At 55.5% G+C, this 25,788-nt stretch overlaps 3 protein-coding genes and 1 long non-coding RNA gene across 8 annotated transcripts in view; 2 read left to right on the plus strand and 2 right to left on the minus strand.

Moving 5' to 3' along the window:
* Positions 1–451: 451 nt before the first annotated feature.
* On the plus strand, positions 452–10,709 carry LOC130149679 (butyrophilin subfamily 2 member A1-like). Its single transcript, XM_056339580.1, has 12 exons — positions 452–796; positions 979–1,138; positions 2,558–2,905; positions 4,130–4,414; positions 4,912–5,010; positions 5,403–5,429; positions 6,556–6,641; positions 7,643–7,664; positions 8,353–8,379; positions 8,644–8,664; positions 8,846–8,872; positions 9,328–10,709. Exons 2-12 carry the CDS (start codon positions 1,060–1,062, stop codon positions 9,870–9,872), a joined length of 1,566 nt encoding a protein of 521 aa, XP_056195555.1. The 5' UTR covers positions 452–796; positions 979–1,059; the 3' UTR covers positions 9,873–10,709.
* Positions 10,710–11,013: 304 nt separating this feature from the next.
* LOC130149597 (uncharacterized) lies at positions 11,014–18,437 on the minus strand. Of its 2 annotated transcripts, XM_056339422.1 has the most exons (9): positions 18,099–18,437; positions 14,652–14,690; positions 14,231–14,524; positions 13,812–13,844; positions 13,454–13,555; positions 12,956–12,980; positions 12,647–12,702; positions 11,833–11,864; positions 11,014–11,278 (listed from the first exon to the last, which is right to left on the minus strand). In XM_056339422.1, the coding sequence occupies exons 3-9, from the start codon at positions 14,397–14,399 to the stop codon at positions 11,207–11,209; spliced, it is 489 nt and encodes a 162-aa protein (XP_056195397.1). In that variant the 5' UTR covers positions 14,400–14,524; positions 14,652–14,690; positions 18,099–18,437; the 3' UTR covers positions 11,014–11,206. The 2 variants fall into 2 exon arrangements, with proteins under 2 accessions (XP_056195397.1, XP_056195396.1); XM_056339421.1 differs by lacking the exon at positions 11,833–11,864 and having other exon boundaries at positions 18,099–18,434.
* Positions 18,438–18,687: 250 nt separating this feature from the next.
* Positions 18,688–23,739, minus strand: LOC130149617 (uncharacterized). 4 transcript variants are annotated; one of them, XR_008821957.1, is made up of 4 exons: positions 23,483–23,739; positions 21,046–22,781; positions 19,719–19,925; positions 18,688–18,856 (listed from the first exon to the last, which is right to left on the minus strand). It is a non-coding gene; the product is annotated as an uncharacterized LOC130149617 (long non-coding RNA). The 4 variants fall into 4 exon arrangements; XR_008821955.1 differs by lacking the exon at positions 18,688–18,856 and adding an exon at positions 18,870–19,010 and having other exon boundaries at positions 23,568–23,739; XR_008821958.1 differs by lacking the exon at positions 18,688–18,856 and adding an exon at positions 18,870–19,010 and having other exon boundaries at positions 22,698–22,781.
* A 191-nt stretch (positions 23,740–23,930) lies between these two features.
* LOC130149690 (oocyte zinc finger protein XlCOF19-like) overlaps positions 23,931–25,788 on the plus strand; it is a 5,717-nt gene continuing 3,859 nt past the window's right edge. Inside the window, exon 1 of the mRNA XM_056339620.1 lies at positions 23,931–24,004. Within this exon, the coding sequence (XP_056195595.1) occupies positions 23,931–24,004 (74 nt within the window). The remainder of the gene's footprint in view (positions 24,005–25,788) is intronic.

The raw sequence follows: 25,788 nt of genomic DNA on the forward strand, positions 1-25,788 counted from the left end.
TCCTGCCCAGTCCTCCCTGGCCCTATTGGATGTGGAAACCGTGATCACAAGTTTCGGTGGTAATAAAGATATGAGGACAAAGGTTGACCACAACCATATCCCATGGAGAAGTCTTAAGGTTCTTCTTACTCTTCAGGTAAGAAATTACATATTTTTGCTAAATCCATGAAGGGAATCCATCGCATGTACTTGAATTAATAGGTAGGGATTTAATCCGTCGCGCTAATAGGGATGAACCTACCTGCTGCAGACACGTTATTGCCCTTTGCTGGTGGGAATAGCTCTGACAGCACCTGATGTTATCTGTGATTGTAAATTTGGGAAAAAACAGGGAAAATCCAAGGAAATCAGGGGCTGTTCTATCAATAATCAAGTTGCATTGTGCCCTTTTGGCTCACTAGTCAGTCTGACTATATTATATCTATATAATATGTATACAAATGTAAAGATATTACGTATCTGCTGTGAGTATGCTGCAAGTAAGGGTTTGTTCAGCAGGGAGTTGAAGGCAAATATCTTGAGAGGGAGTTGGAGGGAGTCATGTTTGTTAAAACACATGTTTCTCTTTAAAATCTTGGCGTGGAAGTCAACAGAGCGATCAGCATGGCAACATCGTTCCCGGGAATTTATCCTTAAGGTTGTTTATCGGTTTTTTTACTGTACACAAGGAGGGGAAAAAACAAAAAGAGGGAACAAAAATCTACTAATATCAAAAGACAAGATGTAATGCTTTAAACTTCTCATTGAAAGGAAAAAAGTGCCGGTGACCATAATAAAGAGTTTCTGGAAGTTAAAGGTAAATACAGAGAAGGAAAAGAATATCTTTTTTTTTTTTTTTTCCCCTCACCATTTATATAGTTCAATTTGACAAGGAAATGAGGAAAGAAAAGCTGTCCTGCAACCCTCTTTGCAAGTTCCTTCTTATTTTTCTCCCTGTTATTTTCTCTCCGCGATCACGTTTGTTCATTGGTGTTGGAGGCGTGAAAAAACGGAAGGAATCCTGCTGGACTTTCACCGGGAAGCTGGGCTCTTGGTCCTGTGGGTGATTAGGAAGCCTGGATGTTGATGGGTTCCCCCTTCTGGTGGCTGACAGCCATTCACATGCTGACTTTCCAACACGGATCACGCTTGATTACAGGTAAAAATATCTCCATTTGGAATAGATTTTAATAAAACCGCTTATTTCTGCCCAGGTTCACGGAAATGTAGAAGTTGGAAATAACGAGTAGGCAGCTTTCTTCTGTTTGACGGCCTAAACCACCAAATTAAAGCCCTTGTGAAGTCTGGTAGGTGTTAAGGTACCCAAGGCATCCACGTGGGCTGAGTGATCTGGCAGGGCTGCAGGAGACGTAGAACCTTCTAGACTGGTGAATGGAGGCCAGTTGGGAAGCTCAGCACTAGACACCTCGGTGGAGCAAACGAATTGCACCCAAGGTTTTGAATTTGGCTTGCAGATTTAGCTGCCTACGTTGGGCTTCCTAGAAGAGGCGTCGACATACAAGCTCAGCATCTAGGATAAGATTCAGCTGCTCATGCATTGGCACCTACCAGCGTTTTAGACCCTGTAGGGTCTTCTTGGTCTTCCAAAGTAGAACACACCTACCATGTGTGCCAATCCTGTGCGTAGGGAACCTCAGGGCATTCCAAGGAACTCTACCCAACGAACAGACTCGCTGCCTACTGTAGGATGGGCATCAACTGCATCTCCACTGGTGGTAGTAGGAGCGTAGTCAAGTCAATGGTTGAACTGGAAGTGGCAGGTCAGTGGCAAGACTCCCTCTCGTTTATTCAAAGGTGGAAGTTTTACTTTTAATCCTCTTTATGATTAGGAAGACGTGTGGTTTTAGGTGCCCAGTTCTGGATGCGAATCCTACAGATGTGGAGGAAGGTCAGCGCGGACGGGAGCCCCTGGGGCTTGACCAGATGCAATCCTGTACAACATATGAAGTGACATTATATTTAATAGTAAATATTTCCACAGTGTCTCCCAGTAGATTTTTAACTTGCCGTAGAATAGCCAAGTTGCTGTGATAGGACTTCTTTGCAAATCTCTGTTGTTTGCTGTTGATTTTGTTAATTCCAAGAGCTTTTATTCCGGTATCCTCCTTGGAATGGAAATGAGAATGATGTTATAAAATGTCCTGTTTTTTCCCTTACAAAGATCTACATTGTGGGTGGGGTTCATCTCAGGTATCTTTAGAAATCTGAAATCTACACATCCAACGTCAGTATAGTCACCTGAGGGTGTACACCGCATCTACCCCCACCGTAGGGACATCTTGCCCACCCTATGACATTTCAACTGATACCAGGTACCAACATTTTGGCTGTTGAATCCCACCTTTAATTTTTTGTTAGGTGGGTCCTGCGTCCTGTATCCAACCTTTTACAGGCTTCTCGTTGTTCATCCCTTTCCCATGATTTCTCCATAGCCATCACCTCAATGGCCTCCCAAAATTGCGTCATTTAGCATTCCAAGGGCTGAAGGATAAGCTCCACGAGCCTCACGGAACGCGAACGTTACTCACCTGAGTAATCTGCCATTTTATCTTTACAGGTCAATTTATTAGCTCTCCTCCTAATAGTTCCGTCATTGGAGTCATTGGAAGAGTGGTCGTTCTGCCCTGCCGTGTAGCCAATAACATTCCCGAAGCGTTCTTTGTCCGGTGGATATTTCACGAACGGGCTCAAAAAAGAACCGTGAGCAGATACGACGGGAAGAATGAAAAGGAGAAGCCAGATGAGAGCTACCAAGGCAGAGCCGAATTCTTCCCCAGGGAATTTAGAGCTGGCAACATGTCTCTGCGCTTGAGGGATGTCAGGAGCTCTGACAAAGGATTGTACACCTGCGAGGTCTCCTTCAATGACACGTACCACGATGTGTTCGTCGAACTGCAAGTGGCAGGTCAGTGGCAATCCTCGTTTTATTCAAAAACGGAGCTGAACAGAAATGTCTACATCCACCACCAACCGAGGGAATGACCGTAAAATTTAATATCATTGAACATATAAGCTGTCCTCATGGAGGGGATGTGTGATTTGGGTCGGTTTTCTCTGAATTAATCGCTCTAGCCAATATTTGAGGTAAGTTTTTGTTCTAGTTGGAGATACCTGGATTTAGGTACCCTAACACCTGCATCCCTATGCGACCTGGGAGTAGCGTCTCTCTTCGTACTCCATGAAAGTCCAGTCAGAAGGTTCAGGAAACCCAGCTGGTTGATGTAAAGTCAAATTTATGTTTACATCAATGTATTTTGCATCATTGACAACTTTGCAAAATTTACATCACCGAGCTGATCGTCCAGTTTCTCCATGGTCACCATGATCAGTTGATGTCATTCCAATACCTTCACCACCTACCTCGTTGCTTGCTAGAGGACAAAGCAGTATCGTATTTGTTCTGCCGTTCCTCCTTCTGTTGCAGCCCCTTCATAGATACCATCTTCATGGGTGGCTTTGGTTAATGTGGTTGGCTTGGAAGTGGACGTGTGTTCCTCCTCCGTTTCTCTGCTACTCGGGGACCAATTTCCATGAGATATTTATTGTGGCATCTGGTGTTGTGGCCAGATTCTTCTGAAGATGTCTTCTTAGCTTTACAACTCCAGATGGAGCAAAGGTGTAGCATCTAAGGCACGTTCTAATTTAGCCTGCTGAGATCCTGAGTATAAACAGTATTTTTTTTAAGCTGTAAACCAAATTTGTGCCATGTCAGTGACAGTTTTACCTGGTTATCCTGAGACACTAACACATTCTGTTTTCTTGGATGGGTTACACCAGCTCTTCACAGGCTTCCTGTAATCCATTGATCATCCTAAATATATGGAGATTATTTTTTTTTTCTTTTTTTACAAATTTCTGGGAAATTCCACTGGCAACTGCATTCCAGAATAGCCATCCCCAGCTGGGTCTGTTTGCTGTCATCTCCTTTAAATTGTTCCTTCTTCTCCATCTGGTAGGCTTGCTGGCCGTTAAGAAACTTCAGGGCTCCAGTCTCAGTTTAAATTCAGAAAAGTCCTTCAGTGTTCTTCCATACCAATATGGATAGACCAAAGAAGTGTTGACTTCAAGATAAACCCATTTCCCACTCTCAATACTGGTTGAAATGGAGAATACGTGTGCTTTTTCTTAGCTACAGGTGGTGTGCCTTCCATTCTCCTGAGGAGTCATGTGAAGCAGGGCATTGGCCTCACCTGCTGTGTGGCTGGATGGTTTCCTAAACCCAAGGTGGTTTGGCTGGATGGCCAAGGACAGATCCGGGAGGAACTATCGACCACAAAGACAACAACGACGTCTGCAGGGCTGTACAACGTTGTAACTTCCATGACCCTAAAGCCAGGCTCTGACATGGAAGTCTCCTGTAGGGTGGTCAACGATCTACTAAACACAACGAGTGAGTCCCGAGTCCTGATCTCAGGTGGGTGAGCCCTGTTATCTGCTTGTCAGATAAAAAGGACACGTCATCTAAAAGGCATGGGTCCGATTTTTGTGGCATGAGCTGATCTGAGGATGTACTCCCACCGTCAGCATTGGAAGAAGCTCATGAGGGCTGCAGTCGTCTTCCACCTTTATTTCCTGTTGACTACACAGCCTTTGCCAACACCCAGTAAATCAATTTTTCCTCTTAAAAAAAAAAGGGGGGGAGTCAGGTAGCATCAAGACTTTCTGTGTTCCCGTCTTCAAATTCAAAACAATCAGCTTCTTGGGGCTCAAGTAAAATGGATTAAGGACACAACCGTATGCACGTGCAAAAATGACATATTTCCTTAACAACGGTCGAAAACTTTCATTATCCAGAAACAGGATAAAACATAAATTCACCAGCTCCTCAAATGCGTTGCCTGCATCCTAAGTTATAACTGGTTTATGTTTTAATCGTTAATAGAATATAACTTCTTTTGGTCATTTGTACAGGTATTTTCTTCCCCTCCATTTCGAAATGGCTGATTATCTTCCTGGTCATTTTATGCCTCAACATGGTCCTGATTTCCACTGTATTTTTTAAGCTGAGAAGTAAGTATTTCTTTTACATATCCACTTCTACGTATGTTATCTTGGTCAACATATAGAAATAGCACAGGGGTTCATACTGCAACCCATGACTGTAAATAAAATCTCATGAGCAAAACCATCGGGGATTGTTTAATGACCAAATACAGGAAATGGAACAAAAAAAAAAAGAAGGGTGTGTGTGGGAAAATACATGGTCTGGGCATGGAGGAATGCAAATTGCACCTCCTTACCTCAGAAACGAGGAACAAACTACGCGTGTCGTTCCCTTGGAAGATAATTCCAGAGGTTTGTCCGTAAAATTAGAGCCTTGATGAATCAGACGTGATTTCTGCCTATTACTCTCCAAAAACATGCAAAAAGGTGGTTTTTTTCCCCTCTTTCTTTTGAACCAGGTAAGCACAAGAAAACAGATCAATCAGGTAAGTAATGAGGAAGATGATGACAATTTGTAAGTTGGAAGGGTTTATTACGTTTATATTAAATTACAGGACTAATGAGCAGTTCTAGTGGCATCCTGATGTTTTGTAGTTCCTAATTTTATTTTTGTAATAAGTAATCATTTATAACAATTTAATAAGTTCCTGTATACACAATACTGTAAACGTAGTAAGTTTTTTTCATTTGTGCTTTACGAAGAGTGCGTTCCCTTCCTTTGTGATGCTCTAGCCATTACTATACATTGACTGACATAAACCACCTAGTCATACGCATTCAAGCTTTGTTTGTAATTACTCAAGAGTTAATTAACCCATCAGAAACATTCCCCAGATTCTGTAGAAGAGGAAGAACTAAACGAACCAACCAAACAGTCAAGAGTAATTCAAAGCTCCATCCCAAACTCAAGACTCTAAAAGCAACTTACTCTCCAGATACTCATGAATCTGTTTGGTACTCACCACCTCTGGTCTGTACTTGAAAAGAAAATGGACCAGCCGTCCCAGCATTGTCCCTGCCGCTGTGGGGTGGGGGTAGGGCATAGCTCAGGTGGCTTGTGCTGCACTTCCCTGCTCACCAGGATGGAATATTCACAGCCAAACCACCTGTTGGCCGTGGTCCTTGGCTCGTGTTGTCACCTAGATGACACCAGCTCATGGTTTGGGAGAGTCCTCGTTGACCCCTGCCGTCGCCACAGCATAGCCGAATAAGCTGGGTGAATAATTTTAATCTCTGAGGCACATCTGGTTCTGTTTCCTGGGCAGGTTTGACAGCTGAGGGTACCCGTGTCCTTAGGGATTTATTCCCGGTCTCTCAACCTCCGTCCAGGCTATGGTTGGGACAAGACTCAGTACTGGGTATCTCAGAATTCGGCCTCATTTTTTTTATGAACTCCATTAGAGAGGCATGTCTTGGTTTAAATAATACATTTTGGGGCTAGCAAGAAGCTTGGGGATTGTGTTAGGTTAAATTAGTTAAAAGTTTTAACCCCGCTTAATTCTGCTTGTCAATACAGTGTTGTCTGATGAGGGGAGTTTAAAAGAATAATTAACGCTTATTTTTTATTATTTTTATTATTAATAATTAACATTAATTTTCTTTGTTTTTCAGTAAAAGCGAAGATGGAATTGGAAGAAGGTAAATGTCCTTTGCATTTGAAACGATGCTACGATGTTCAGAGAGCTCGAAGACATAAAGTCAGGGAAAACACTGAGTGTTGATTAGCAATACGCTAATTGCAGGGGTGGCAGTCCTCCTCACTATTAAGGAACCAGTGACAACCACGCATCGTATCCCACATGTGGTCTGTTCTCTAGTGAAGACTGAAGATCTTCACCATGTAAAGATACAAGGAATTAACATAGCAGTTAATTTTCAAAATTAAAAAGAAATAAATTCAAAAAGCAGCGAGCTTTTCAAAAACTCAACCCAAATCCTTGCTGTTGGGTGGAAAGCTCTTAGGAGGCTTCCAGTACTCCTTCTTTTCCTGGTGACCACTCATCTGCCTTTCTCAGGGTTATTCAGGCTTACCTTTAGCCAGCTGAGCGGCCCTGTAAACCCTGTGAACTTCACGGAGCCGGGGCGCCTACAGCTCAATCCACTTACATACATCCAGGTGCCTTGGAGCGTCTGCAATGCCCTTGGTCATCCGACTGACCTCCTAACTGGAAGGCAGCAGACACCTCATTGAGCTTTGATCGTATCTGAAATTGGACCTAAAGGAGCTTCTATAGGAGACCAGAGACCTTTCAGAGAGACACCTACATGGTGCTTGGGGTAGTCCAGGGCATCTGAAACGCACGCGATGCCTACATCCCTCTCAAACATGGTCAGTCAAGGCACGACCTAAACAGGCTTTGTAAGACCTCTACCAGCAAGACCTACGAGTCTTGTTCCCACCCTGCTTCATGAGTTTTTAAACCATAACTTAAGGAGCTACCTGAATATAATGAAATAGTATTATATAATGAATATAATAGAAATAGTGTGATACATCCGTGGGTTGAATCGTTGGGTTATGTTTGGTTCCATGGATTAAATTTGATTGACATGTGATTTGACTGATGACAACTTGAAGGAGTTGACAGCATAACCCAAGGCTGCGCTTGCTGGATATTGGGGTTTGTGTATTGCAGTTCTTGAGTGCATTCATCTACTCTGAAAGCTCACACTGATACCTCTGCACTGTCTTTTCCAGAAAAACATCGACTGCGGTCATTGTTAGGTAAGATGCTTTTGTTGTTCATTGCATTTAATTGGCTCTATGCTAGAGTTACGTCCACTTTGGGTTTTTTTCTGGGTTGGTTTCTTTGGTATTCAGGTATGATTATGGGGTTTGGTGGCACTGTGAGTATCGTTAAGCATTTAAAATGAAACACAAAGTTCAGCTGAACCAAATCCTTTTCCATGCAAAAAACTCCGGGCATAATCTGAGATTTATTTCCCATCCCCTGTCCCAGAAATAAAAACTTTAAATATTGCAGAATGTTTGTGTGCATGCTCAGCTGTCCAACTAGGTGACAGAAAGTGTTGGAATTACATGTTTCCAACAAAAGCAACACGGGTTTAAGGCTTTATGGAAGGCAGCAGGAAAGTCCACCAAGTAACGTCCGACTTGCGGTTTAGATCCAACCAAGACTCCGTTAATTTCATTTCTTTTATCCTCTCTGCTGAATTTTCAGATGGAGAAAAAACCAAAAGGCGAGCAGGTAAAATCTTTTTTTCTTCAAAATATTCATTGAGGATGCTGTCCAGTGCCAGTAAAAATAAGCTAGTCTGATCAATTAGCTGACTTTGATTTCAAATGAGTTTTCAGAGATGTTAGTACAGGTGATTACGCAGCAAAGAGGTTGATGATATTTACTCCTTGTGTTTTTGCATCACTCATTTGTGCTGTTCCTTTTCCAGCAAAGTCCAACCTCAAGAAACGCTTTGGTAAGAAAACCCGTTTTATGTCAATCTGATGTTCTTATCGAGTGTAGAAGTAGTAAGACAAATCTTCAGGTTAGTCTGATGGGTTATCCGTGGATTTGGAGCCACGTTGTACAGTGAAATACCAACCTCGGGGGGGGGGGACGACGACGACGGACGGACGACCTGTCTCCTTTTCCAAGATTGGGGATTGTCCTATTTTGAAAAATGGGAATAAAAAACAAAGGAAAAGCCAATGTTACTGACTGGAATGTCTTCTCCTTTCAGGTCAACTGAAAGCGGAGCTGGGTAAGTGGTTAAAAACAAATAGTGGTTGTGGAGAACACTAGTATCGGTGGAGGAAGAGGTGAAAAGTGACACAGAATCACAGCGATGACAGCAATGGCACATCAGGAGCCTTCCCCATCTGTGAAGTATCTATACCACCCCATAAAACATCATGCAGTGATGTCCATTTTCCTTCCCGTAGGATTTTGGGAAGCCCGGAGCCACGCAGGTAAGCGGGTGGGAGGAGGGGGGTGAAAATTCCCCGGCCAAATGTCCAAGCCACCCCCAGGTGGCAACGCCGCGGCGTGGGGGATGTACCAGCTGCGCTGGGGTCACAGCAATATCCCGGGCTTGGCTGATGGGAAAAGGGTCCGGGATGATGGGAAGAGGGAGGGAAGGGGCTGCTGGGATGCGTCACCGCCCGGGGTGGGATGCGGGGACAGTGCTGGAGGGGACGGGGCGACGGATGGGGAAGGGAAGGAGATGCCCTGTGGAGGGCGGGGAGGACGCGCGCCCCGCAGGGGACGTGGCCGCGAGCACCGCGGTGCCCCTCGGGCCATCGGCGGCTGCGGGGAACGCAGGAATTCCTGCTGGAGTCACGCCAGGACAGCTCCCAGCCGGGAACACTTCACCCGTAGCCCCGCGCCCACCAGCTCACCGGCCCATCCTCCCGTTGCCCTCCAGTTCCCGTGAGGCCGGATCCCGACGGCCGAGTCCTGGAGCTGCGGGTGCCGGCGGCCCCGGGCGCGGAGAGCGAAGCGTCGGACCCCGCCGGCACCTGCGCCGGCTCCACAGTCCCCGTGCTGGTGGGGAAGGAAGGGTTTGCAGCCGGGAAGCACTACTGGGAGGTGGCGGTGGGCGATGGGCAGGACTGGGTGCTGGGGGTGCTGGGGGACGCGGGGGGGCAGGGGGAGGAGGGGGCGCCCTGCGGGGAGGGGGAGGGCTGCTGGGCGCTGCACAGCTCCCGGGGGCAGGTTTACTCCAGCGGCGGAGGCAGCGGCAGCGAGAGGCTGCAGCGGGGGGCTGCGGTGGTCGGGGTGCTCCTGGACCTGGAGGGAGGGCAGGTGAACTTCTACGACGTGGAGCAGACGGCCGTCATGGTGCCAGCGCCCCTGCGGCTCGGGAAGGGACGCGCGGGACGGTTCTACCCGTTCCTGTCCCGACGGGAAGGGACGGACACACCGCGCATCCTCCCGGTCTCCACCCCTCCCCCGCTGAAGCTGCTTTAAAGACACCCACGGGCTGAGGGAGAGACCCTGCCCTGGGAAGAGGAAGGGGAACGGCAGATCCGAGACGTCGGTGATGTACAGCGGAAGGAGGCGACGCCAGAGGCTGCAACAGGGGGAACGAACTGGGAAAGGAAAAACCAACCGGCTGAAAGGAGACCGGACTCGGATTCAGCCACCGCCAGGCAGGATCCCAGTCCCAGCAGAGCTCGTGGAAGCCTGACCAGGACACCGGCGCGTTCGGTTGCTCCGGGATAACGGCACTTTAGGGGATGTCGTGCCTTTCCCTCTGCCGGCAACGCGCGTGGTACCCAGCGCTCCGCCGACGTCGGGCTGAGCACCTCCGCCAGCGCCGGGCGAGCCCTGTCCTGCCGCTGCCGTACCCAGCAGTGGAATAAAACGTCTTTTGAAAGGAAAAGAGCGGCGTCTTTTATCATCGTGACCCTGCAGCTCATTGGGACGTTTAGGGCAGGAAGAGTTAAAGGAGAGGGCACGTGTTCCAGCAGGGCACTGAGGGTGCCTTGTTTCCCTGCGAGGCTGCGAGGGGTTGACCCTCCCTCCTCCTCACTGGGGGGAAACTGGGAGGAACTGGAAGCAGGAAACTGATGGGTAACAGTACAGATGGAGCAATCACTCACTAATTGGGTAAAAAGAGATTAGGTTGGGGGGATTTAACCCAATTTACTGCAAGTTGGCAAAAAATATTCCATTACTGGTTTGGGTATGGGGAAATGAAAGACAGAGGAAGTTTCCAATCCACTTCCACCCTTTCCCACGCTCTCCCCCACACCCAGCCCCACTCCAGCCACTCTTCCCTCACCTTTCTACCCCTGGAGGTTCTGCGGAGTCTCCCCGGCGAGGGGCTGAGGGGTTTCTCTGCGCCGCTCCTTGCCTCTCCCTTGCTCCCCTGTGGGTCCTCCGTGGGCTGTGCTGCCTTCCAAGGTATCCCTGCTCCGTCATCCCCTGGCTGCCAGCCCTTCAGGGGGTACCTGCTCTTGGAGCCCTCCTTCTCCTCCTCTGACCTGCTCATGTTCCTTTTTCTTTTGGGCCGTTGTGCTGTAACCCAAGCCGGCAACGCGACTGCTGCTCGCCGCCTCGGGATGGGGCAGAGGGTCGGAGGCATAACAGTGACAAAACGCGTGGGTCGAGATAAAGGCGGTTTAATAATGAAACAAAAAGCTGCACAAGCAAGCGAAGCAAGCCCAGGAATTCATTCACCACTGCCCACGGGCAAGAGGGGCGTTCGGGCGTCTCCGAGAACGCCGGGCTCCATCACACGTGGTGGATACGTGGGAAGACAAACACCATCATTCTGGATTTTTCCCAGTGCCGGGGCGTTACCGGGGCTGGCCAGAGGAGCGGGTCACGGTGGCGTAGGTTGAGGTGGTGTTCATCGCCTGCACGAGAGGCTGCAGAAACACCAGGGTTTATTTTTGTGGGCTGCAAGCCCGGCGCCAGCACCCAGCCCCAGGCTGGAGGAGCATCGGAGGGAGCCAGGCGCTTTGGAAGACCAGGCTGGGTGCACAAAGTAGCAAAAATGATACCAGATTTGGGGCAATATCGTGTTTCTGGCTGGGTCCTTATTGCTTATTTGGGGGCAGGTCTGCTTGAAAAGCCCCGATATTTTACAGAAGCGTTTAGGCATGAACTAATTTTCCAGGGGAAATGTTTGTGGAAGAAACGGATTAAAAATAAAATAAAATAAAATTGACTTCGTGGAAAATACATCTTGTTGTTGGAGAGGTGCCAGCTATTGGGGGCAGAAAGGGGCATCAGGTGAGGCAGGGGCAGGCAGCCACAGAAAGAAATCTCATTTTCTCCAAGTGAATCCATTGAGTTCCCGGTGGCAGTGGCGCCGTGGGACTCCACCCCACCCAAGCCACCAGCACAGACCCCAGCCAGCACATCCCACCCCTGGGGACCCCGCTCCCCCGTTTGCCACCAAAGCTGCGCCACGACTTACCCTGTGACGCCCAATGTAGGCAACGCTGACGTCTGGGGGGGACAAAACCCGCGCCGTTAGCCCTTGCTTCTCATGCTGGGGTGGGACAAGACCCCCACCACCATCGCCCTGCTTCGAACAGCGTATCCTTGGGGGTCAGGGATGAAACCCCTGCCCTGCCCCCCCCGAATTACCCCCCTCCTGGCTGCAGAGCAAGCAGCCGTCCCGCCTGTGCGTGCAGAGCAGGGATGCTGCTGGGTTTTGGCTGCATCTTCCCCCGACCCACAGCATCTTCTCGCTTGCCCAATCCACAAACGTTTGTCTGCCTCTCTGTCCCCGCGTGGGAAACCGAGGTCACCCTGCAAATAGAGCGAGGGCAGGGAGATACCCCGCTCCCGCAAGCCGCAGCACCCCTGTGTCACTGCAGCCTGTGGTTTCAGAGGCAGCGAGATGTTTTTCTCCACCAACACCCAGAAATGCACCCACTTCCTGTGCTGCTGCACCCTGCTTCGGAGCAGAAATTGTCTGGAAATGAGCGGCAGAGTGGGTTAAGCAGCAAGCCTGGGGAGGGGGGGCTGGATTGCAGAGCGGGGGGCTGGGAGTGTGTCGGGCAAGTCCCTGCCAGCAAGTGGGGTTGCTCCCCTCGCTTCTTGTCACCTTTTTTCTGCAGGCAGAAGCTGGGCTGCGCATGCAAGGAAGAAGCAGGGTGCAATGCAGCTGGGGGGATTCTGCCCTGGTTCAACGAGCAGGATTTTTGAGCATCCCACTGGGATTGCACGTGGGGAGGGGGAAGGTCCTGCGTGGGTCCCCCCAGGGTGGGGGAGGTGGTACTCACACTGTATTTCATTGTCGTTGCTTGCTTCAGCCTCGTGGCTGGGAACTCGCTGCTGCCTGGGCGGGAGGAGGGGGAAAAGGTTTCGGACTCTGTGTCCTGCCTGCAATGGGGCCATCTGAGTCATTGCAAGGGATGATGCAATTGCATCGGGGCCACGGCTGGAGTCAGGGTCAGGGCAAGCCCTGCTCTTCCCTGCCTCCATCACGGGCACAGCCCGTGCTGCCCTCGGCCAAGGACCACCCCAGGGTGCCCGGGATGCCCCCGTCTCCATCACCCCAAGCCCCCCAGCCAGGAGGGATTGCTGCTCACCTTCGGCATCTCTCTCCGCAGCCCACTGCAAGGACAAAAGGGAGCGGTGAGGAGGCAGAGCTACCTCACAGCCCACCAAGACAATGGGCTCGACCCCCACACCTCCCTCGCGGAGGGAATTTTCAAGCCCAGCCATGAATCCCATTTCCCAGACTGGCTTTTCCCAAGCCGTGGGCAGCCCAGGTGTCCAGGAGCGATGCTGGCTCTGCTCAGGCCACCCAGGAGGCTCCCGTGCCCAAGGGGCTGGGAGCAGCTGCCTGCCAGGGGCAGGGGGGCATTTGGATGTGCCAGCCTGCTTTGGCTTCGATGTCACCCCAGAGGTAAAGACATCTTTATCTCAGCACCTTTGCTCCCCCCAGGGGAAAAAGGCTCAGCTTCCCGCTGAAAGGGGGGCAAGGATCTGGCCATTCTAAACGGGCACGGGTCAGCCAGCAGCAGCCCCGGCTCAGGGTGCAGTTTTAGCTCGAGATTTACCCCCGGTTTCCCCAAATCGCTCACCTCGCTTCAAAATCCAGCAGTTGACGGCAGCCAGGAGGAGGACGGAGGCAGCCGCCAGTCCCAGCCCGATTCCTAAGTCACGGTGGAGCAGGGGATCGGGAGCTTGGGGGAACAGAAAGTGTTGGGGAAGAGGAAGCATCACGAGGAGAGGAAGGAGAGGTCAGGACGTGCCCTCAGAGGCGGCCAGATCCCAGCTGATGAACCTCCTCATGTGTTGGTGTCACCAGCCCGGCATCCCTCGTCCCTCAGCATCCCTTGTCCCCCAGCATCCCTTGTCCCTTGGCATCCCTCCCCCCCCGGCATCCCTCGTTCCAATGCTGGGAGACACCGAGTGTGCAGGGTGGGGGGGATGACCGACCTGTGGGTGCTCGCTGGGTGCTGGACTCGCTGCCTGGGGGGAGGAAGGGACAGGGTGAGAGTCCAGCTCGCCTGGGAACTGCACAACGAAGCCACTGCGGGGACACAACAAGCACACCTGCCCCACCATCTTTGATGGTCGCGATAAATAAATAACTGCACGGTTGGGGCTGGGGGTTGGCACCAGCAGCAGCAGCGCTGCATGCGTGTTCCTGATGCTGGGGCAGGAGAGGAGCTGGATGCTCGCCCAGCACTGGGTAGAGTTTCTCCGGCAGCAAAGGCTGGGATGAACTGCACACAGACCTCCAGCATCCCAAGCACCTGTGGACACGCCATAGGGAATTACCGCCCCCCCACATTCCACTGGCATATCTGGGGTCCCATGGTGATGCTTGATCATGTCCCAGCACCGTGTCTCACCTGTGACGGCCACCTGCCGGGGGACACTGAGGGCAGAGCTCCTCACCCAGTTCTTCTCATCCTTGTGCTGGTACCCACACGTGTACCACCCCGCACTCTCCAGGGTGACATTCAGCTCCATGACATAGTTCAGCTGCCCCCAGTCAGCTCTCAGGCTGTACTTCTCCATCCCATACTTGCAGAAGACAACTCGAGTGGCATCAGATTGCTGGTTAACGAAGCACCATAACGAAACCAAATCCCCCTCGCGAGTGCTGGAGGTGCTGAGTGAGAGGACCGGAGCTGGGAGAGTACCTGGAGAGATGGCACAGGGATGCCCCAGCAGCGTTCCTGGAGCCTCCTCCCCAGGCTCCACGCACGGGGGGTAAACCCCCTCTCCCGCCCCGTGCCGACCCCCCTTTCCCCATCCCAGCCGCATCACCTGGGATGCTGCAGATGCTCTGGACGCTCGCGCTGGCTCCTGTGGCGTGGGGGAGGAGAGGGGCTGGGTTAGAGGGGCAGTGACCCAGCTCACCCACGCACCTCTGCAGCCCCTCAGCCCCCTGGCTTCCCACCGCCCCGCACCCCCTGCCTTGGCTTGGCTGCGCTGGCTGGGATCCCTGGCACCCTGACGCGCTCCGGCACCCACCGACGCCGATGGATGCTCCCATCCATGGGGATGTTCAGAAAATGTGCTGCGTGCCCATGGCAGAGCGCCGGCTGCAGGACCCAACGATCCCCGGCCCCTCACCAGAGCACCCCTCCCCCTCACACCCCCTCCCCAGCTTCCCGTGCCCAGCACCCGTCCATGCTGCCTCGCTCCCCAGCCCCCCAACAAAACCCTCCCCAACCCACGCAGCAGCAGCAGCAGCACAGCAGGGCCAGCAGGAGACAGCCCGATGCATCCCCCCAGCCCCAGCATTTCTCGGGGGGCTTCAGGAACCCCCTTTCCTCTAGGCAGCACCCCAAGACCTGCCAGCCCCATGCCTCGCAGCGCGCTGGGACGGCTCGTGCCGTGTAGCTGTGGCCAGCAGCACCTTGGCCACCAGGAGAGGTGGGGGCCCCACCTCAGCCCCCGCCATGGACACACAGGCCCCCCCCCGTCACGTCCCCACGCCCCAACACCACAGCACCAGCCGCTTTCGCCTGTTCTTGGGGGCAGCATCCTCCCGGCAAAGCCGCCCTGCCCCTTGCCCCCATGCTGATGGCAGCAGGGGGGTTGCAGATGCCCCTGCCGCTTGTGCCCTGGGCTGCGCCCACAGCTGCACGTCCCCAAACCCCCGGGGAGCCAGCAAAGGCCACCAGCCCCCCATGGGGCCAGCAAAGGCCACCATCCCCTCCCAAAGCCTTTTGGGTTCCAGTCATGGGGGGCTCGTGAGTCCGTGGGGGGAAGGATGAGCCGGGGGCGCATGCTGGGGGCTGCGGACTCTGAGATGCCACCCCCACCCCAAGGGAAACCGTCGCATCGCTGAGGGCAGGGGAGAGCAGCCCCCTCCTCGCACACACGACCCCACCAGCCGGGAATCCAGCAGCTCCCCCAGCTCTGCTCGGCAAAGACGGCAGCAACACCAGCCTCTGGCTTCGGGACAAATCCTTTACTCCTCCTCTCCCACCCGGAGCCCACCCGCGGGGTCCGCCAGGGGCACAGGGACCAGCCCCCCACCCCCCAGTGCCCAGGGAAGGGCCCTGGGCTGCCAGCACCATCCCGGGCACTGGGAAGCACTGGAGGGATGCAGGAGCTGGAGGACATCACTGGAGGAGGCTGCAGTGGGGAGAGCAGGGGGCTGCGAGGGCATTGGGGGGCACTGACGGCAAGGGGGGCGTCTCAGCGGCTCTGTCTCTCCAGGAGGAGGGTGATGATGGGGGCGGACGACAGCAGGAGCAGGGTCAGGGCAGAGCGCAGGATCCAGATCCAGAGGGGCATGGCTGGCCACAGAAAGGACGAGGGTCACCACCGGGACAAAGCTGGGATCGGGGGGAAGGGGATGCTGGGAAGGGCTCCGAGCAATCACCTACCTCTGGGGGGGGGCGCGAGCTTGGGCAAGGGGCTGCCGCCTGTCAGGGAAATGCAGACGTCGTGTGTCCTACTGCCGGCACCAGAACCACCCCAGAACCCAGCAGAGCCCACCGCCCACCTCTTGCTCCATCACCAGCGTGGGGACCACCCAGCCCATGGCACGTCCCCACCTTCCCGCAGGGTTGATGGAGAGGAGCCCTGGGAGACCCCCCAGCTCAGCCCTAGATCCATTAGACCCCGGCCCCGGCTCTCTGGCATTGCCATTCGCCCAGACCCCCGTCTGTGGGAGAGGAGGGTGCTGGAGGGAGTGGGGGTCCCCTGGGGCGCTGGGGGGGGATCTGTCTCTAGAGCATCCCTCGGTGCAGCTGGGGAGCTCAGCTGGGGGACAAGTGCCATGCCCTGCCTGCATCCTCATCAGAGCCACGTGGCAGCGAGTGCCCTGTCCCCTCTGCCCACCCATGGGGTTGTGTCTCACCTGTGACGGCCACGTGCCGGGGGACACTGAGGGCAGAGCTCCTCACCCAGTTCTTCTCATCCTTGTGCTGGTACCCACACGTGTACCACCCCGCACTCTCCAGGGTGACATTCAGCTCCATGACGTAGTTCAGCTGCCCCCAGTCAGCTCTCAGGCTGTAATACTCCATCCCATCCTTGCAGAAGACAACTCGAGTGGCATCAGATTGCTGGTTAACGAAGCACCGTAACAAAACCAAATCCCCCTCGCGAGTGCTGGAGGTGCTGAGTGAGAGGACCGGAGCCGGGAGGGTACCTGGAGAGATGGCACAGGGATGCCCCAGCAGCGTTCCTGGAGCCTCCTCCCCAGGCTCCACGCACGGGGGGCAAACCCCCTCTCCCACCCCGTGCTCACCCCCTTTCCCCATCCCAGCCCCATCACCTGGGATGCTGCAGATGCTCTGGACGCTCTCGCTGGCTCCTGCGGTGTGGGGGAGGAGAGGGGCTGGGTTAGAGGGGCAGCGACCCAGCTCACCCACGCGCCTCTGCAGCCCCTCAGCCCCCTGGCTTCCCACTGCCCCACACCCCCTGCCTTGGCTTGGCTGCGCTGGCTGGGATCCCTGGCACCCTGACGCGCTCCGGCACCCACCGACGCTGATGGATGCTCCCATCCATGGGGATGCACGGAAAATGTGCTGCGTGCCCATGGCAGCGCGCTGGCTGCAGGACCCAACCCCCTCCCCTTGCCAGAGCACCCCTCCCCCTCACACCCCCTCCCCAGCTTCCCGTGCCCAGCACCCGTCCATGCTGCCCCGCTCCCCAGCCCCCCAACAAAACCCTCCCCAACCCACCCAGCAGCAGCAGCAGCAGCACGGCAGGGCCAGCAGGAGACAGCCCGATGCATCCCCCCAGCCCCAGCATTTCTCGGGGGGCTTCAGGAACCCCCTTTCCTCTGGGCAGCACCCCAAGACCTGCCGGCCCCATGCCTCGCAGCGCGCTGGGACGGCTCGTGCCGTGTAGCTGTGGCCAGCAGCACCTTGGCCACCAGGAGAGGTGGGGGCCCCACCTCAGCCTCCCTGCAGATGCTACACCCACTGCGGGTGCTTTCCACCTCATCCCTGCAGATGAGGGTGCAGGGGGTGCTGGTGACCCCGTCACGACATGTACTGGGCTGTATCGCCAGGCTGAGCAGAGGGGAAGTCGAGGGTCCAATGAGGACCCCCCAGGTCATTCTAGAGGGAAGGTCGGGGTGCAGGGATGCCACGAGCCATCAGTTATGGCAGCAGGGCTGCAAAGTGCCAAGGACTGGGCAGGAAAGAATCTGTTCTCCAAGGGTTTGTCCCCCAGGGAACCAAACCCCTCTCCTTTCTCATCATCTCCCCCTCCACAGCTCATTTCTGGACCCAACCCGATGCTCACCATCACCTGGGGAGCTGCCGATGTCCTGGGTGGTCACGCTGGCACCTGCACGGTGGGGCAGGGAGAGTTTTGGATCATCCAGAGATCCAGGTCCAGGTCCCCATCACCCAGTCCGTGCTTGGAGAGAACCTTCCCACCCCTGCCTCTTCATTCTGCATCTCCGCAGTCTCCTTGACGCTCCCCAAGGCTGTTTTGGGTGGGATTGTGTTTCCCAGTGCATGGCCTCGCTCACCCATAGCCCCATATGCCTCCCGTGTCAGGCAGGGCATCTCTTCTGGACCCTTCTCCCTATTCCCCAGGTGTCCTTGCCCTTTTGTCTCCACCTTAACCCATCCCAGAGCTCCGCACCCCAAGGAAAAGACACCCAACTTCCAAGTGCCACCTCTCCCTGCAGAAACCGCCTTCATGCCCAAGGTGACGCCTGCCATCACCACAAGGAAAGGGATTTTCCTTTCAATTTGGGATGATAAACACTACAAAGCTCGCTCCATCACCCTGCCACACACACCAGAGCGTTTCTCTGGGCGCTCAACAGAGAACAGGAGCGGTAGTTCTACCAAAAAAAAAAAGGATACAAAGCAGCCATAGATATTTTTTGATGTATATATAGATATCTTTATCACCCTTCTGTTGCACCACAGGGGATGTGAAGTGACAATTTGGGTTTGCTGCTAAGAAACGTGGAGCTGGTGGGCTCTTCAAGCTGGTTCCCAGCCCCAAACCAGGACAGATGCGTAAGGGGGTTACGCACAGCTTCTCTGCGTAAAAAAAATGAAAAATGAAGGTTAGACAAGCCCTTGCATAGATCTTCCATCAGCTTCCCATCAGAGGACCATGGATCCCACCAGGAAGGATGAGCTCGCCTCAGCCACTGCTCCTCGCTGCAGCCGCTGGGTTCTGGGTGACCTCACTCTAAAAAAAAAGCTCTGCACGCTCAGAAACCGACCGCACGAGCCTTTGGTCAGAGCGCTGACGAGCGTGGCCGGGCCTCTCATAATTATATTTAGAAATGAGATCTCCTCTCTTGTTCCCCAGCATCCACCTACCAGCACCCCCAGAAAGACGCCTGTCCCCACCATGCTTTGCTGGGCTTGAAGCAAAACTGGAAACAGCAGCAGCAGCTGCAAATCTGCAAGCCAAGGGGCCAAAAATACCCCAAATGTGGGGGAGGGCAGAGGGCTGGGAGCTGAAGGAGCTCTCTGCACGGCTGTCACCCCAGCTTCTATGCTGGAGGGTGAAGCAGACGAGCTGCATCTTCCCAACCGGCTGAGGAAGGTGTTAATTGGGGTGCCAGCACCCTAATTAATGCACCCCAATTTACGCACCGTGGTCACCAAGCCACTGCGGATACCCTGCCTGGATGAGATGCAGGTGGAGGTGGCTGCATCTCTCATGCGTCCCATCCCCTCTGGCTTCCCAGCTGGCGAGGGATGATGCTCCAGCAGGATTCAAACCTGCTTGGAGACCTCCCTGGCCTACACCAGATCCCCTGGGATGTTTGCTGGAGCTTTCCATGCAATAGCTCTCCTAGGATTGATGTTCCTTGGCGAGCTACACCTGTGGAAGAGGTTTCCCCTCGCTCTTCTCCCTCCCCAGCCCGTTTCGGTGCCGAGGCATCACCTCCAGCTTTGCTTCCCAGCCTCCGATCACCAGGTTGGCTCCCAGCCTTCCTTCCCGACCGCGCAGCCTTGCTGCCTCGTGCCTCTTTGCTTGGCATCACCCCAAGCCCGTTTTGGGTGAGTTTGTTGTTCCAGGTGCTGAACTTCTCCTAAAAATCTCAAGGACTGATCCAAAGCTGATGACGAGAGCACCATCAGCCAAGGCCACCTGCTCAAGTTGGAAGATCAAGCATTATTCCAGACTCTTTTTGTTTTTATTATTTATTTTTTATTTTTCTCCCTGCTACTTAGACTCCTTCAACCCAGGAGCCCTGCTCCGTCTTTTCCACCCATGCCCTAAGCATTCGCACACCTCTGGCACCAGCACGGTGACCATGCAGCCCACCCTTCAAACATTCCTCCTGGATGTCTCCATCCAACCCCCACCCCTGCCCTTCTCCAGACTCACAGAGCATCCACAAGAGGATGCTGAGGAGCTCAGGATGGGAGCTTTGACCCCAACCCCCAATAATAAAATTTTCCCAAAGCAGCTTCATCCTCGGGCACAAATCCTGCATGCCTGATGCTAACCGTGCATCCTCCTGCCAGGCAGGGAAAGGACCGACGGGGTCAACAGGACCCTCTGGAGAGAAGGATGGAGCCAGGGAACAAACTGCAGTTCAGCTGCCTGCACCCCATCAGGTTCCACCTTCCCAGCTCAGCCCCGAGCTGCAACCACCCGCCAAACCTCCCAGCACCCCCCTCCCAGCACCACAACAGCACAGGGGCTTTGAGGTCGCATGGTTAAACCTTCTCCAGCCCCAGGACGTCGGCGGTACGTGACTCCGCAGCAAACCTCAGCTTGCTCTCAGGCAGTTTCGAGAAGGCAAACAAGCCCTGGCCCTTCTTTCATGAGTTTTATCGGGTTGTAACAAGAAAAAAAAAGAGCTGTGGTAGGAAATAAATCATCCCTTGTAACTGCTCCGCTCCCCCTTGGACCAGTTTGGATGCACCTTGGGAAAATGAGCATTAAAACGGCTTATTGGTGCTGGCATTTTTCCTTCGAGCTGCCACGCTTTCCAAACACGCCGGACATTTCCGCACCAGCTGTGCTCTGGGATGAACTGTGGCTGTTTTCTGCTGTTTAAAAGCTTTTGGTTTCCCTTTTCTCCCCACCTCTCCAAAGCTTCTTCAAGGCTAGAGAAGACGCAGACCACTGGAGATCCTTGCTGGACCTCTGGGACCTCACTCCACTTTCTCCCCCAACATCGAGACTAAGCCCTCCCCAAGTCCCCTTGCAGATGGGTGAGGCAGATGGATGGAGGGGAAGGTGTTTTTTTGGGGGGTACCTGTCACAAGTGGGGTCCCACAGGGCGTGATACGGGGCCCAGCGCTGGTTAGAATCCTCCTAAGTGATCTGGGTGATGGGATCAAGTACGCCGGGATGAAATTTACCAACAGGGAGCAGGGAAGAAGACACTTCGGGAGAGCCACCCTGTGGGAAGACCTGGACAGGCTGCAAGGGTGGGCTAAGAAAAACTTTCTGAAGTTCAACCAAGACAAATGTAAGGTCTTACACTTGGGAAAAAAATCCCGGTGCGCAGGACAGGCTGGGATCTACCTGGCTTGTGGGGGGCAGCTCTGTGGAAAGGGATCTGGGGGTCCTGGTGGGACAACAAGCTCGATAGGAGGGAAGAACGTGCCGCTGAGGCAAAGAAAGCCAACGGGGTGCATCAAGGGCATCATTAACAGAGATAAAAATGTCATTATCCTACTCTACTCACCGCCTGTCAGGCCACCCCTGGAATACCGCATCCAGTTTTGGTCCTCACCATACAAAAAAGACATGGACAGGCTGGAGGGTCCGGAGAAGGGTCCTCAAGGTGATCAAAGGAGCCCAGCACGTGAGGAAAGGGGGAGAGAACTGGATTTATTCAGCCCTCAGAAAATTAAGGCTTCGGGGAGACCTGCTCATTGTGTTCCAGTCCTTGAGGCGTGGCTACAATAAGACAGAGACTCCCATTTTACCAGGAGTTCCGTGGAAAAGACGACGGTGAGTGGGTACCGAGTTACTCCTGGGGAGATTCCAACCGGAGACGAGGAAAATATTTCACTTTAAGAGCAATCAGCCATTGGAATAAGCTCCCCAGGGAAGTGGTGGATTCCCCAGCGCTGAATACCTGGGATCTGGCTGGGCAGGGTGCTGGGGGTTTGAACTAGAGGATCTTTACGGTCCCTTCCAACCCAAAACCATTCTACAATTCCAGGATCTTGTCTACAAACAGGCTTTTACCAAGAAAGCTTGGACCAGATGATCCTTGAGGATCCTTCTATGACTCTGTAATCCCTGGGCCATTTCAGGGGGAGGCAGACAGGTGACAAACCCTCCCCACCTGGAAAGCTGAGGTACCTCTAGGTGCCTTTGTGATGCTGCAACACCTTCCTCCCCCCCTTAGTCCAAGCCAGGGCAGGCAGGTGCACAAGCTTGAGGTCTGGTTTTGAAATCCAGGCTGGGAGACCCCAAGCGCACGGACAAGACGCATGCGAGCGCACCACCCCACTTCCAGTCGAAATAGCGGCTTTGGAGGGGGAAGGGGGGTCCCTGTCTCACTGGCACCCACAGCCACCCCTGCAATAGAGGCCACCGGCCAGCGGACCCACCCCACTGTCCAACCTGACGGGGGCTAGCGCATCATCCAGCCTCGCCTCCCTCCTGATTCGCAAGCCCAAGGCATCTAAGGCAGGGGCCAGGCGTTCTGGGCGAGCCAAGAAAGGACTCGCAGCAGCCCCCGGAGGGCGGCAGGGGGAAGTCCAAAGGGATTTTGGCAGCAGCATCGAAGGGCTGGCAGTTGCGGCTGCCCTGGCGTCCCCCAGCACCTTCCTCTTGTGTTTCACGGGCTGGATGTGTGCCTCTAGGGCCAAAGAGCCCTTGGGTGACCACGGAGACATAGGTGGCCTCCTGGCACACCGAGCGTTGAGCCTCCCGTCTCTGCCAGCCCACCTGGAAGCAGGGATACCTCGCCTGGAGCTCATCGGTGAACGTGCATTTTTGTTTTGGCACAGCACTGGGCAGGCAGGGCTCGACCTGGGGGGGAAAAGCAGAGGAGAGGGAAAATCTCAGCAATTTTTATGCCGCATAAAGGACGCACATCTCCCGTGGGAGCTCCTTCCTGCCTCCTGTCACACAGGTGGCGATGCCCAGCAGCAGCAGAAACGCATCCCAGATCCTGGAAAAGCCCAAAGATAAGAGCCCTGTCCTGCAAGAGCAGCCCTGAGCAGGTGTGGGGTGCGGGAAGCTGGGGTGGGACGGGTAGATGCCCCCTGGAGCAGGGAGCGCAGCTCAGGCATCGTCAACCTGCCCCCAAAACGGGGAGCCCAGCTCAGTATTCACCATGCTCCCCCCAAAATGGGAAGCGTGACTTAGTGCTCATGACATTCCCCCCCCAAAACAGGGAGCCCAGCTTGGTGCTACCGTATTGGCCCCCCAAACAGGGGAGGCTCATGGCTCGTGATATTCCCCTGAAAAGGAGGAGCACAGCGATAGCCCCCCAAAACAGGGTGCACGGCTCAGCGCTCACAATAAAGGGGGGGGGGGGGGGAGACAAAAAGGGGAGTGAGGAAAATTGAGGGGAAAGAAGGAAAGGGGGGACGGGAAGGAAGGAAGGGAGGGGGAAAACAGGGAACGTCATAGGGGGAAAGGGGGGGAAGGCAAGGAGGCGGGGGGGGGCGGAGGAGGCAGGGCAGGAGGGGGGCGGGGCAGGAGGAAGGAGAGAGACCAGCAGTTACTGGGGAGGGCAGGAGCGGAGCAAAGGCACCGGGAAGGGGAGCGGGGCTCGCGGACCACGGCGCTGCCGGCCCCGCCCCCACACACCTCTGGGGGTCCCGGCGGCGGTGGGGGCTGGCGAGACCCCGGCCCCGACCCCCGGCTCGGCCCGGTGCCGAGGCCGCCGGGCGCTGGCAGAGCCGCAGGGCCCAGCCCGGGCCTGCTTGCCGTGCCGCCTGCGGTGACCCGGAAGCTCAACCCCGCCGTGGGCGGGGCGGGGCAGGGCACCCACGGGGGGGGGGGCACCCACGGGTGACGCCCCCCCAGCACCCATCGCCCCCCCCCACATCCCCAGCGCCCCGGAGGGGGCGTGCCTTCCCCGCCGCGGTCCCGCCTATTGCTTCTTTCCCGCCCAGCCACTGGCCCGCCGCGCTGTCACGCCCACCTCCTGCCGGACGGGAGGAAGACGGTATGATTGACAGCGCGTTCCTCCAATGGGGTGCTAAGGGGGTGTTGCCCTCTCTGCCCCGCCCCGCCCAGATGCTGTACGGTGGCTGAGGGGGGCCGGAGGGGGGGGGGGGGGCTCAGGAGGGCGCGGAGGGGTGAGGCGGGGGGGTGGCGAAGAGAAGGACACAGTTTGGGGGTGCAAAAGGGGGGTCCGTGGGGTGCACGTTTGGGCGTGCAATGGGGGTGTGAAGTGGTAAGGGGGGGTGCAATGAGGAGGGGGCACAGTTTGGGGGTGCAGTACGGGGTGCAATGGGAAGGGGGGTGCAATGAGGAGGGGGCACAGCTTGGGGGGTGCAATGGAATGGAGGGGGTGCAATGAGGAGGCGTGCACAGTTTGGGGGTGCAAAGGGGAGTGAAATGGAAAGGGGGGTGCAAGGAGGAGAGTGGCACAGTTTGGGGGGTGCAAAGAGGCATGCAGTGAGAAGGGGGTGCACAGTTTGGGGGTGCAATGAGGAGGGGTGCACAGTTTGGGGGTGCAATGTAAACGGGGGTGCAAAGGGGGGGTGCAATGAGGAGGGGGTGCACAGTTTGGGGGTGCAAGGGGTGCGAAGAGGGTGCAATGGAAATGGGGGTGCAATGAGGAGGGGGTGCACAGTTTGGGGGTGCAATGAGGAGGGGTGCACAGTTTGGGGGTGCAAGGGTGCAAAGGGGGTGCAATGGAAATGGTGCAATGAGGAGGGGGTGCACAGTTTGGGGGTGCAAGGGGTGCAGAGGGGGTGCAATGGAATGGGGGTGCAATGAGGAGGGGGTGCACAGTTTGGGGGTGCAAGGGGTGCAGAGGGGGTGCAATGGAAATGGGGGGTGCAATGAGGAGGGGATGCACAGTTTGGGGGGCTCAGGTTGCCCCAGCCCCCCATAGCCCCCCCCCCCCCATTAACCCTTTCCCCCGCCACCGCCGGCTCCGGGCTGCAGAGGGTTAAAGCCGGTCCCGGCGCTGAGTGACGGCGGCGACGGCCACCGCGGGAGGGGGGGGGGGGGATGGGGGGGGGGGGGGGGCGGGGGGGGCATTGGGGCCGGGCCCGGCCGCTCCGACCCTTTGTGTGGCGAGCGGGGAGCGGCAGCGCCGGGACCCCAGGTCCGGAGGGGCTGCGGGGCGGGGGGTGTGTGCAAAGGCGGGGGGGAGGGGGCTGTGCAATGCCGGGGGGGCTTTGCATGGTCGGGGGGGCTGTGCATGGTCCTGGGTGGGGGGGTTGCAGGGTCCTGGGGGGGCTGTGCAAGGTCGGGGAGGCTTTCCCATGGTCCGGGGCGGGGGGGGCTTTTAATGATACCGGGGGGTCTGTGCAAGGCTGGGGGGCGCTGTGCAAGGCCGGGGGGGGCTTTAAAATGCTGGGGGGCTTTACATGGTCAGGGGGGGGGGGGGCTGGGCTTTGCATGGTCCTAGGGGGGCTGTGCAAGGCCAGGGGGGGCTTTGCATGGTCTAGGGGAGGGGGTTGCATGGTCCTGGGGGGCTTTGCAGGGTCCTGGGGGGGGCTGTGCAAGGCCGGGAGGGGCTTTGCATGGTCGGCGGGGGGGGGCGGGGATTTGTAAGGCCCGGCGGGGGGGGGAGTTGTTGCTTTGCAAAGCACCCGGGGGCTTTTGGCAAAGGGGGGGGGCACACTGCAAAGCCGAGGAGGGGGCTTTTGGGGGGGGGTCCTGGGGGCTTTTGCAAGGCCTGGGGCTGGGGGAAGGCACATGGCAAGGCCGGGGGGGGGGAGCTTTGCAAAGGCCGGCGGGGGGGGGGGACGCACTGCGGGGGGTGGGGGGCATATTAGGTGGTGCTGGGGGCAGTTTGCAAAGCTGGGGGATCTGGGCTGGGGAGGGGCACACTGCAATGACCTGGGGG

Source organism: Falco biarmicus, chromosome 5 (genome assembly GCF_023638135.1).
Source record: "Falco biarmicus isolate bFalBia1 chromosome 5, bFalBia1.pri, whole genome shotgun sequence".
NCBI classification, from domain to species: domain Eukaryota; kingdom Metazoa; phylum Chordata; class Aves; order Falconiformes; family Falconidae; genus Falco; species Falco biarmicus.

What these genes read in the sequence shown, in the direction of transcription:
- LOC130149679 (XM_056339580.1), top strand. Translation starts at nt 1,060, where the DNA reads ATGTTGATGGGTTCCCCCTTCTGGTGGCTGACAGCCATTCACATGCTG. An exon ending in TGTATTTTTTAAGCTGAGAA is followed by an intron (nt 5,011 to 5,402) that starts GTAAGTATTTCT and finishes CTTTTGAACCAG; the next exon opens with GTAAGCACAAGAAAACAGAT. An exon ending in GGAAGCCCGGAGCCACGCAG is followed by an intron (nt 8,873 to 9,327) that starts GTAAGCGGGTGG and finishes GTTGCCCTCCAG; the next exon opens with TTCCCGTGAGGCCGGATCCC.
- LOC130149597 (XM_056339421.1), bottom strand. Translation starts at nt 14,399, where the DNA reads ATGGAGAAGTACAGCCTGAGAGCTGACTGGGGGCAGCTGAACTATGTC. An exon ending in CACCCAGCGAGCACCCACAG is followed by an intron (nt 13,556 to 13,811) that starts GTCGGTCATCCC and finishes TGTTCCCCCAAG; the next exon opens with CTCCCGATCCCCTGCTCCAC. An exon ending in CAACGACAATGAAATACAGT is followed by an intron (nt 11,279 to 12,646) that starts GTGAGTACCACC and finishes GTGTTTCTGCAG; the next exon opens with CCTCTCGTGCAGGCGATGAA.